The sequence below is a fragment of the Artemia franciscana genome, chromosome 21 (genome assembly GCF_032884065.1).
Source record: "Artemia franciscana chromosome 21, ASM3288406v1, whole genome shotgun sequence".
In the NCBI taxonomy this organism is placed as follows: Eukaryota; Metazoa; Arthropoda; class Branchiopoda; order Anostraca; family Artemiidae; genus Artemia; species Artemia franciscana.
In genome coordinates this window covers 7,595,926-7,608,870 of record NC_088883.1, presented here as the reverse complement: position 1 = coordinate 7,608,870, position 12,945 = coordinate 7,595,926, and the positions used below count along the sequence as shown (strand labels likewise).

The window sequence follows — 12,945 nt, the reverse complement described above, 5'->3', positions numbered from 1 at the left end:
ATTAAATTAAATTAAAGGGTTCAAATTAAGGGGTTTTAGGTCGTTTTCGACAAAATAATACACTATGTTTTCTCAGCGCCAAAATTTGTTAGGTTAGGTTACGTCAAAAAGGTTAGGTTAGGTCAAAAAGTGATTAAATTTGATTTTCCGATAAAAGCGATTACTACATTCGTAAAGAACATAAAAAGGTATCGAAAGATGTGTCCACTTTATTTATAAGTCAAAAATATGGACAATGAAAAATTTACCGAATATTTTAATCTTCCCTTGATCGGATCTTCCCTCTGGGCTTAGGTCCCGCAAGTGGTTATTCTTTGGATAAAATTTCCTTGAATTTAGTTCAAAATTCTGTTCAGTATTCTCTGAGGTTTTAACTTAATACACTTGTTTGTTTCCAAGATATTGTAGATGTGTCCTTTTGACATCCATGATGCACTTTGTGTTTTTTTGATTTAGTTCAATATTCCCTTCCATATTTTCTAAAATTTTTAACTTAATACCTTTAGCATTGAATTATTGTAAAATCGTCCTTTTTATGACCTCGACTCATATAGTGTCTTTTGATTTTGTCCCGTGCCTTCCTCTTCATACTCTGAACGTTTAAATTTAACACCTTAAACATTTTTTTAGATATTAAAAATGCGCTCTTTTGACAACCTGGACGTAGGTAGTCTATTATTATTTAGCGCTAGATCGTCCTCAACATTTCCTGAAAGTTTCAACTCAGCATCCTCAGTAGTTTATGAGATATTGCAAATATACCCCTTTGAAAACCTGGCAGCAAACATTGAGTTTCGATTTATCTAAACTTACACCGGATTATTCAAATTAATGCCATTAGCTGATCCTGAAACATTGTAGGTTTATTTGTAGGAAACATTGCTGCACTTTGACAACATAGATGCAGATAGTTTCTTTTGATTCTGTTCAAAATTAAATAAGAAAAAACAAGTTTTTTTAATTGAAAGTAAGGAGCGACATTAAAACTTAAAACGAACAGAAATTATTCCGTATATGAAGCTGTTCCCTCCTCAACGCCCCAATCTTTACGCTAAAGTTCGACTCTTTCTTTCAACTCTACTTTTTAAAACAGTAAAAAACTTTAGCGTAAAGAGCGTGACGTTGAGGAGAGAACAGCCCCTTTTTGGAGATAGGAGCTTGGAACTTCTTCAGTATAGTTCTCTGATACGCTGAATCTGATGGTGTGATTTTTGTTAAGATTCTATGACTTTTAGGGGGTCTTTCCCCCTATTTTCTAAAATAAGACAAATTTTCTCAGGCTCGTAACTTTTGATGGATAAGACTAAACTTGCTGAATATTATATATTTCAAATCAGCATTAAAATGAAATTCTTTTGATGTAACTATTGGTATCAAAATTCCGTTTTTTAGGGTTTTGGTTGCTATTGAGCCGGGTCGCTCCTTACCACGAACTGTTTGATACCACGGAACTTGTCCTGAAAGTTTCAACTAAATGCACATAGCTGTTCCGGATATTTTGTAGATGCGCCCTTTGACCAATTGGATGCATATAGTGTCACTGATTTTCTTCTATATCCCCCAACATTCACTGAAAGTTTCAACTTAATATCCTTAATCATACCTGGATACGTCCTTTTAAAAACTTGGATGTACATAGTATCATTTGATTTTGTTTGATATTTGCTAAATACTCCACGAAAGTTCAATTGATGTCTTCGGCCGTTTCTGAGTTACTACAGACTTGTCCTTATGACAACTTGTCCTAAGGACAACTGTCCTTAAGACAACTTATGACAACTAGCATGCACAGAGTGTTTTTGGGGGTGGTTGTAGCTATCCATTCTTTGACCCCTCTTCTTCCAATTTAAAATTATATGAAATCATAAGATTTTTAAATACGTCTGTTCCATTTACTACTATGTTGATTTAGAGTCAAACAAAAGTGGCAAAATTTAGTTGGCATCGTCAGTTCCTCGTATTCTCTCTTTCCTTCGTTTTCGGATTTCGTTACGTATTTTTTTGTTTCATGAAGTTTTCTTTTATTTGTATGATGCTCTCTCTGCTGAATATGGAAGGATGGGCTAATTGTATTCAATAATTAAAGGTATCATATTTTAGAGAAGTAAGGAGACTATGGCCATCTCCATAGAAAACATAGAAATATAAATTAAATAAAAACAGGATAACGAGAAATAGTTCAATTTGATATTAGTATCCTGACAGTATGAATTTTTTCCTCCCTGCTGGAAAATTCCCTGGCACCACTTATAAAAAAAAAAAATTATTGGCCATATTTTACTTACTCTTAGGTTGGTAATAGACGTCATTAATAGTCGGCGCTCTGGCTTGAAGTGGCTGTTGAACAATAGTTGGTAGTGGCTCTCTAAGTACAGGAACTACCGAATTAGATGCTGGAAAAGAATAACACACAATTTAAAAGAAACATCCAGAATTAACGTAGATAAGAAGTTGAGTATTCAACGTATTCGCTTATACATTCATTTCTGGCACAGCAGTTGGACGGCCATGTTCTATGCGGAAAATCTACTAATAAAATATGCTAAAAATAATGCCGTTTGTCCTCTAAAGAGTAACAGAAACAGGAGAATTATTAAAAAAACATGAGTTTCGAACATCTAAAACGCGCCCTGTTTTCTGCTGTGCAATATTCATAAGACTCTTCGTACACGAGTCTAGTTATTTTAACTCCTAAATTTTATCAGGAGTGGTCTTTAACCAGCGTGGGCAGGGAGATGGTTACCTCCACAGCCCTCCCTGTGATGGGGTATGTTGTACAAGAACCACGGCCAAAGAAATGGTTGAAATACAAAAGAACCTTAGTAGAAAAAGCTTAAAATACAAAAAAGCAATTGGCAATATGATGGTCAATTTATTCTAAAGAACCATTCGTTTCGGTTGTATATTAATACACAGGTTTTTATTAGTTTGGAAGAGACCCAGCAAAGGTTTGGATATTAAAAACTGAAAAGTTGAGAATAGGAGAGCTTTAAAAACATTACACAGTTCTTTGAATGTTTTGAAGCCTGTGCAAAAAGTGTGACACCGATTGCAAGTCAAGTTTGACTCCAAAGTTTCAGAAAGCCGGCAAAACATAGCTGCCAGAACAGCTGGCAAAACATAGCTGGCAGAACACAGCTGGAAGAACAGCTGGCAAAACATAGCTTGCAGAACACAGCTGGCAGAACAGCTGACAAAACATAGCTGGCAGAACACAGCTGGAAGAACAGCTGGAAAAACATAGCTTGCAGAACAGCTAGCAAAACATAGCTGTCAGAACAGCTGGCAGAATACAACTGGCAGAACAGCAGGCAAAACATAGTTGGCAGAACACAGCTGGCAAAACACAGTTGGAAGAGTAACACAACCAAATGGCGACGGGATGGACTAAGATACTAACGTCAGTCACCTTTTGTGAATAATTAATTTATACAAAAAAAACGAGTCGTTTCGTATTTATACAACAAAAACTGATTTTGTGTGTCTCTTCAGTCTTATGATTCAATCCGTTCATGTTGTAACTATTTTATGAGTCCTTTGTCGGCCGGTGTGAATGCTAACTTTAGTAACCGAAAAGAAAGTGCTGAAACATGTCATCTTACTTTAACAGCATGATAATTGGAGTATGGACATGCTCTTAAGTAAATTTCTTCCGACATTTAATTGTAGCTTCTACTTACCCTCTTGACCCAAAATGAATTCCGACTCAAAGAGACGTTGGGATGTGATGACCAACTTTCTGTGGTGTACCTGAGACTAGTAGTAAAAAATAAGGGCCTACTACTGTTATTTTGAGAATATTCATGCTATTTTAGACATAAAATGACAAGATTAAATGGACTGAAACCAGTAAAGGCAGTTTAAAAATAACCCTGAAGGAATCAGTTACCCATTCTTGCCGCAAGAAAAAATCCCTTGAAGAGACATCTGAGGTGAGAGAAAGAAGTTATGTGGCTAATAGCAGTGCTGAAGATAAAGAACCACTTGCGGTTGACAGTTGGGGAGAAATTAGGACTCATTCCATCTCTTTTGAAGGGCAAGTGTTGCATGTCCAAGCCTGTCTGAAGCTGGGCGGTTTTAAGTTCTATTTTCTAATTTTTTTCTACGTAGTTGCGTAGTTGCATACGGGCGAAATATTCGTTAGATCTTTTTATTTCTCTTCGTTTTCATTTACGGGCCATAGACCCGTTTGTCGTCAGTAAATCCATTTCTTTTTTTTTCATGACTGGCCATTTTGGCTTTAGATCATTTATTCGTAATTTCTCATAGAGCGTTCTTATTTCTCTTTATGTATTCGTTATCTGTGATTGCAAATAGGCCTCTGGCTCTGTTCCAACGTGTGTTGGTGAAAGACCACGGAACTTCTCAGAAGTTTTCCACGGTAACCTCCCATATCATATATTTCACTTGGTCTCAGCAAAATAGGTCGTTGTGACATTAGCTCCGACAGTACACATTGAAGTAGACATGAACAGAGAGCAAACTAGAGAATCTTGGTATCACTGCATAAATAGCTTTATTCAAAAGATGTTCTCGGTCCTTAACGTCTAAACAAGTTAATCTTACAACTATTGTAATGCTATATGTCTATCGTAAATCTTACGCAAAGCAATTTTATTAATATAAAGGCTAAAATTTTAGTATCTAAAATATCATAATAATCAGATGCTAGAAGATAATCAGAACATTATCACTTCTCCCTGTGCTACTCCTTACCATTTATTGCAAAAAGGCTTCAGTATTTAAATTTGGTTCAGGTCCAGCATCTGTGGGTGAAAAACCATGGGGGCTCTCAAATATAGCCCCTGTAGCCATCTATATTATATGTTTCACTTAGCTCCAGAAAAAAGCCCTTGTGAAAGTCGCTACCTTCCTCAGGACATATAGGAGCGGACCTGGATTGAAATCAGATGCAAAATAGAAAGCTTTGGCATCATTGCAGGTGCTCAAGTGGAGTCTAATTATTATAACCATCATAAACTACCCTAAACTAAAGTAGCATATTCCCCACTCCTCTTTGTGGAACTCATTCCCTTTGATTGCAAGTAGGCCTCATCATTTCCGGCAACCACAATTCTTACGTCGGTGGACGAATGGTCACGAAGGTGCTCCAAGATCCCACACTCCTCAAGAAAAAAGTCAATGTGAAAACTATCAGCACTCTCCAGACATACTAGAGCGGGCAAGGATAGAAAGCAAATGCAGACTAGAGGAAATCATACAACCGCTTCCCATTTCCCTTTAAGGCAGTCACTAATCTCAATTACAAGTAGGCTCACCCCATCAAAGAAGGGTTGAAAAAGTCTAGACGCTAATTAAGGCCCTTTGTAGGCTAAAGGACTATCTCTTTACCAATTAAGACCAGCTTTAAATGTTATTCTAGTAAACAAATTGATTAGGAAACGGACCAGACAATGATTCTTTGTTTTATCCTGATTAGCCAACAGATGTTCCTTATTCTGTGTTACCTTTTTCAATTTATTTTCTAACTTGCTTTTCGATTTCTCCCTCTCTTTCTCCCCTTACTCCTTTTTATTTCCTCATAGTTAATTTGCAGTGTGGCAAAAGTAGAATTGCGTTAATTAATTATAAACTGAAAAGTACCTGGATTTTAGTGTGGGTACTAGCTTCTTTGGGAAACTGGTGTGTCTGTAAATAAATTACTTGATTTGGAGACTGAGAAAAGACAATGATTATTTATTTTCACCTTGATTAGCTGATAGATTCTCTTTTCTGCCAGACCTTCTTCATTATACTTAATTACTTTCTACTCGAATTTTTTCCCTCTTCTTTTTTATTACTTTATATTTTAATTTTCAGTTTGCTCGTAAGGTGCATGGAGAAGGGGAAATTTAGAGCCAATTTTCCCAAGTCAAGGGACAATGACCGGGTAAAAAATGAAAAATAAGCCATATAGTACCGTAAAGGCAAGGGTATACTAAAAAACTGATCTGTTTCTTTAGATGCTTTTTATGCCTATCAGACACTAATTTCAGAAGGAAGGGGGGTCAATTGGGGTCGTGGAGGCAGTTTCCCACCCTGTCCCATACACAATTGTGTTCTTACCGATAGGTAGTGAGAGTGCGTCGTACTAATTAATTACAGTTGTAAAATACGTAGATTTTTGTATGGTTACAAGCTTTCTTATGAAATTAGTATATTTGCAATTTTAGTTAAGGAAAATAACAAAACTATTATGATTTATCAGTTCTACCAGATTTTTGTTAAAAATTCATGCTATTTACGAAATATTTTCTTGCAAGGCTATTGACAGCAATAAAATTTTTAAAACTACAGAATAATTTTTTTCTGATATTTTCTTAAAATTCATACTTAATTCAAAAAATTATTTGCTTTTAATTTACCATTTTTACCATATTTTATTAAATAAACGTATCTTTAGAGTGAATTTTAATTCAAAAATTAATCATAGGAAAACAATGATTTGGATTTTTGACTTTATATTAAGATCTTTCCATCACCTTTCTATTATCTAGTGTCTAAGTCTTAGGCTGTTCTTTAAGTTTTAATGATATTTACCACTATCTTTATAAGAAATATCCATAAATTTGGCCTTTAGTTTTTTCACCTAATCACAACAGTTTAGAATCAACTTCTCCCCAAAATGTTTACTTCGATGCAACAAGCACTCTCAATAGTAGCTTCTAGCATACTTCTTTTTACCAAGGTTCCTTAAAACATATCAAATAACTCAAAAAGTTGGATCCATAATGAAGAGTTCTAATGTATCCCTGGGATATTGTCTTTTATCACCATGATACCTTTTTTAAAGGTGTGTTCCTCTTCTCAGATAACTATTTTTTTTATAGATATTATATTTATACTTATATATCCCACAGTATCTGAGTCTTGGTCTGTTTTTCTGTATAAAATATCCCTAAATTTTTATTTCTAGGTGTTAAACCTAATAAAAGCATTCTAAAATCAGCCCCGTGCCTCGAATTCCTTTCCTCAATAATACATAATGCTCTCAACCTTAACCCATGTAAATTTCACTTTTTAAGAAAGTCGCTTAAAATCCATGGTCACTCAAAACTAGGATACATAACAGGATCTTCTAACATGTCCTTAGGGTACTTGATATTGTGTTCTAAAACTGTACTAACTTCTTTGAATGTTGTTTTCTTCTTATGAAATAATTATTTTTATATTCTGCATTGAGATCTTGCCATCACCTTTCTATTTTTGAAGTATCTATGCTTTAGACTGTTTATCACAGCTCTATCATTACCTTTGTCATTAGTTCACATATCTTTAAATTTGAATTTCTAGCTTTTTCATCTCTTTAAAAAAATCTAAGGTAACAATCTACTTTCAACATTAGTCCATGCAACTTTTATTTCTTAGAAAACTTCCTTGAACTCTTTCAAGTAACTCAAAACTTAGATACATAACGAGGTGTTGTATTGTGTCCTTAGGGTGCTGGATATTGTGTTTTATCACCGTGGTAACTTCTTTCGAAGTTGTTTTCCTTTTCTCAGTTAATACTGCGTAAGAGTTGTTTGCGAGCAAGTTTTACAAAGTCAGAAAATTGCTAAGTACTAGTTGCTAATTGCTAAGTTTGGTTAATCAATCGTCTGGATTATATTCCTCGTTCCTGTTTACTCCAAGAAGGTGTCCAATTACGTTACTACGGTCTTAATTAGGACAAGAAAGTTCATGTCCATGTTCAATAAGACATAAAGAAAATACGAGTAGATACAGTACTACACTGTGTAATCTAATAAGGGAAGAGTTAACACGCAATATGACTTTTAGATCAATCATTTGGATAAGTAATAAAAGGACTATGTCCAGGATTGAGGGGGGATGACTGGATTTGAACTTATTCTCAAAATATGCCTTTACTCATAAAACGGTCTTAAATTGCCCCGACGCAGAACAAAAATTCAGTTGGTAACCTCCTCCTCCTCAAGCAAAATTTTGTTGGCAGCCATCCCCTCCCTGAAAAATTCTTTCGTTAACCCCACTCACCCCAGTCAAAAATCTTAGATACGGCCTTGATAAATATATTTACTGTTTATTATGGAAATAACAAAAATAGTAGTCAGAAAATTGAAATACAGATTCATATTTTAGAAACCTTAGATCCGATTCAAGTATTCACTCTGTAACAATAGACTATGACTCCACAAACTTTTAGAAGATTCCACCATAGAGAATAAGAGAGATTGCTCCCCTAAAGATCAGTGGTAAATAGTATCCTTTAATTTCATTAGTTTATACCTTTGACAGATTTCTTTAATGACATTATTCCTGAAGCGTGTCAATGAGGTGAGTAGTGTTCTCATATATGAAATTAAATATAAAAAAAATAGTTTTTTAACTGAAAGTAAGGAGCGGCATTAAAACTTAAAACAAACAGAAATTACTCCGTGTATGAAAGGGGCTGTTCCCTTCTCAAAGCCCCGCTCTTTACGCTAAAGTTTGACTCTTTCTCTCAATTCTACTTTATTAAACTCTTTCTCTCAATTCTACTTTATTAAACAGTAAAAACTTTAGCGTAAAGAGTGGGGCGTTGAGAAGGTAACAGCCCCTTTGATACACGGAGTAATTTCTGTTCTTTTTAAGCTTTAATGTCGCTCCTTACTTTCAGTTAAAAAACTTTTTTTATTTAATATCTGAACAATTTTGAATTAATGCATGTTTGATTTTGGCTCTCCGCACATAAATTATTAAAATGGAATTTGCATATTAATTTTTTTCTTGGCTAAATGGCTTTCTCTTAGTTTTGATCAGACGATTTTGAGAAATAAGGGGTGGGGAAGGAGGCCTAGTTGCCCTCCAATTTTTCGGTTACTTAAAAAGGTAATCAGAACCTTTAATTCTTAACGAACGTTTTCATTAGTAAAAAATATACGTAACTTAAGAATTAACTTACGTAAAAAACTTCTATATTCTTATATTTTTATTATGTATATGAGGGGGTTTGTCCCCTCGTTAATACCTCGCTCTATACAATAAAGCTTAAGTTTTCTCCCAATTCTTTAAGAATGACCCCTGAATGAGAAAGGCCGTAGAATAAATAGTTGAAATTACTAAAAACACTTTAGCATAAAGAGCGAGGTATTTAGGCAAAGAAGCCCTCATATGCGTAATAATCTCTGTTCGTTTTAAGTTTTAATACTACTCCTTACTTCAAATTGAAAAAAAAAAACTTTTTCATGTTTAATTTTTCATTGTTTTTTTTATAGTAATGCTAGAAAAGTCTGCGCCCTTTTAATTGAATTTCTCTTCCCCCATGACATATTCCTCCAAGGAAAGATCCTCTCACATAGCCACCTCCCCTCAACCTCCCCCCCAACCAAAAAATACCCCTGAAAACGTCTGTACACTTCCCAATAACCATTACTGTACGTAAACACTGGTCAAAGTTTGTAACTTGTAGCCCCACCCCCGGGGACTATGGGGGAGTAAGTCATCCCCGAAGACATAGTTATTGTGGTTTTCGATTATGCTGAACAAAATGGCTATCTCAAAATTTTGATCCGTTGACTTTGGAAAAAAATGAGAGTGGGAGGGGGCCTAGGTGCCCTCCAGTTTTTTTGGTAGCTTAAAAAGGGAACTAGAACTTTTCATTTCCGTTAGAATGAGCCCTCTTGCGACATTCTAGGACCGCTTGGTCGATACGATGACCCCTGGGAAAAAAAAAACAAAAACAAACAAATAAACACGCACCCGTGATTTGTCTTCTGGCAAAAAATACGAAATTCCACATTTTTGTAGATAGGAGCTTGAAATTTTTGTAATAGGGTTTTCTGATACGTTGAATGCAATGGTGTGGTTTTCGTTAAAATTCTATGACTTTTAAGGGATTTTCCCCCCCTATTTTCCAAAATAATGCAAATTTTCTCAGGTTCATAACTTTTGATGACAAAGACTAAATTTGATGAAACTTATATATTTAAAATCAGCATGAAAATCCGATTCTGTTGATGTATCTTTTAGTATCAAAATTCCGTTTTTTAGAGTTTCGTTTACTATTGAGTCGGGTCGCTCCTTACTACAGTTCGTTACCACGAACTGTTTGATTTTAGGCCAGTAAGAAAGATCAAGGCTTCATTTTTCTTGGATGTTTATTTTTTAGTTTGGTTTTCTCTAGAGAGTTTCCTCCCTGGTTGAAACCCCCGGTCGCATGTTCGTCATCCTATATACAGGCTTGGGAATAACAACGTATGAAATACATCGGTGGAGTAATTGGCCAAGGAAGAGGCACTTTTATAAGACTCTGGCAAGTCTCCTTATTTCTGAAGCTAAGATTGTTCGATTGCAATGTTTCCTCGACATCCATGGCTTAAAAAAGATTGCACTTAAGCCAGCAATTAGAAAGAAGATTACATGGATAAGGGAAAATCTGTTTGCGTCTCATCCAGAACTGGAAACTCCACTAAATACTCCAACGAGTCACAAACAAGGATGTGAGAGAGCTCACGTTGCATCTATTAATCATGGACGTGATAAAATATTCCAAAAGGGGATACCTGAAACACTAAAGGAGTCTAAGTGCTTTTAGCATGGCTCCCAAAGATGTCCTCCAAAGGCAGCTTGCTTAGACGAAGTGCAGGCCAAGTGATTCCCTCAAATGTAGCTACAAGGACCTCCTAAATCTTTAAGAATCTCTGCGACCCCAGTGAAAAGACATGCGGGCTGCAGCACACCTGAGCACAGACTGGCAGCTCTTCTGGATATCTTAAATGCCCCAGGAGGCACAGGAGGGCCTAAGGTCTAAGGTAAGTTTAAATAAACGGAAATATCGATTGCACCTGATTGGATCTCTCGTAGAGAATTTCTAGCCAGTAAAAAGAAGGAGTTTTTGCGCTAAAAGATTGTTTACAAGTAGTTTCCAGTGATTCCACCCAGACGTCACCTCTGCCCCACAATATTACGGTTGTAACTGAAGCAGCAAAGCCCATAATAACCAAAAAATATAAAACATATTAGCTAAAAATAGTGTGAAGATATTGCCGGTGTCACTAACATGAAATGGGCAACCATTATTCAGGTTCGAATGAGCAGTGATTCATTTAAAAAAAATCAAATTAAAGAAAGATTTAAAGAAACAATTGGAAACCCTTGAAAACGGTGGTAAATCAAAATAGAAAGTACATCTCTGGAATTGCATCCCTGGCTAAAAACCTGACTTGTATAGTTATCCATCTTGAAATTCGAGGTAAGTTATATTTTGATATGGGTAGCCCGGTTATGTGGTCCGATTCTTTCCCGGGGAGTTATAATTTTGAACCATTGGTCGTAGAATGCTTATCTCAATGGGCTTAGGCCTCGTATCCTTCTAAAGTGGCAAAAGAGAATACGTCACATTTCTACCGCAAAAGCATAATTGCGCAAACGTCATCGTCTGAGAAGTTTGGGATAGTAAATCATTTCACCAGGGCCAAAAATTCTTAAACAGAGGTTTTAAGGTTTTCATCTTGATTTTAGCCCCAGCCTAATAACATCAACAGAGCACATAGATGACGCGTCAGATATCTGATATCTTATTAACGCTCTTAGAAACATGAGTACTTCCTTGGCATACAAGTGGTTTGAGATTCGTTAATTATAATTTCCTTTATTTTTACAAAGATAAAAGTAAATTAAATGAATCATACTTTTTTTCTAACAATAAGGATGGGAAGTCAAAGTCTTGAATATCTGTGCAAACGAGTCTATGTCTCAATGTGTAATAAATGTCTTATTACAATTACTCCTCACAGCACCGAGCCACCTTAGGCAAATAGAGCTTTACCAAGTCCTCTTTCACCCCAATATGTTCAAATTTTTACTCCTCACTCCCTCCCATGAAGCTACAATTTCCTTTAAGCCCCTCCATTCAAAGACTTGCTGGCTGGGGGCCAAATTTTTATTTGACCCCCAAATAGAGGGTTAAAAGGGACGGTTTTTGAATGCCTTCATTCTTTATATGTAAAATCTGTTCAAACCATTTATTTTTAATAGCCCTTGACAGGATTATTGAATATATATATATATATATATATATATATATATATATATATATATATATATATATATATATATATATATATATATATATATATATATATATATATATATATATATATATATATATATATATATATATATATATATATGCTTTGAATTAAAATCTAGATGTATACTCAGGAAAATGGACAGATGGACTCCGCATATCGAATGATTTTTACAATTTATTTTTAATTTTTTTTTTCACAATTGCCCTACAATTTACCTTTTTCTTCTGTTCAGACAACAACAACAACAAAAAACATATTATAGGGACTATCCTTCGGAATCTTTGCGGTGACCCCAGCACTCTATTAAGGGGGTGTTGGAGCTACAGTATCCAATTTATTTTGTAAATTCTCCGTGCAATGCATAGTTCTCAAAATATGTGTAGATGCTTAAAGTACTTATACAGAAAAGAAAGAAAAAAGAAAAAAAAGAAAGACAGAAAAAAGAAAATCTAACTGTCTGAACTACTTAAATAGAAACTTATGTGTCCATATTCAAAATATTAGGAAGCGATTTTTGGTAATATCGGGTGCCAAAGTTCAAAAATAAAGAATTTTTTTTAGAAATTTTACTTTACTTCAACGGTGCAGCTGTCTTTGGGAATCATCAGAACTGTTTTCAATTTAATTATTATTGTTTATTATTGTTTTTTTATTGTTTATTTTATTTGTTATTATCAAATTTTATTTATTATTGTTTCAATTTTGACGCACGAATAGCGTTGTCAAGCTTATGTGTTTAGTTTTGCATATTCATAGTTGTGGTTCAACGCGACGATGCCGATGATATCTGGTGCTGCACTTCAACTTTATAACTTTAAAACAATCAAACAAAAATTTAAAATATTGCAAAATTCAGTTATGAATAGACCTGAAAATGGGTCGATAGAGGGAGCATAGAAAACGTTTTTGTTTC

General features: G+C 34.9%; 1 protein-coding gene across 6 annotated transcripts in view; it reads right to left on the bottom strand.

Annotated features, from left to right (window-relative positions):
• LOC136040881 (potassium voltage-gated channel protein Shaw-like) overlaps positions 1-12,945 on the bottom strand; it is a 187,767-nt gene that overhangs the window by 18,380 nt on the left and 156,442 nt on the right. For all 6 annotated transcript variants that reach the window (XM_065725284.1, XM_065725287.1, XM_065725283.1 and 3 more), the window contains one exon: positions 2,286-2,393. In XM_065725284.1, the coding sequence (XP_065581356.1) occupies positions 2,286-2,393 (108 nt within the window). The remainder of the gene's footprint in view (positions 1-2,285; positions 2,394-12,945) is intronic.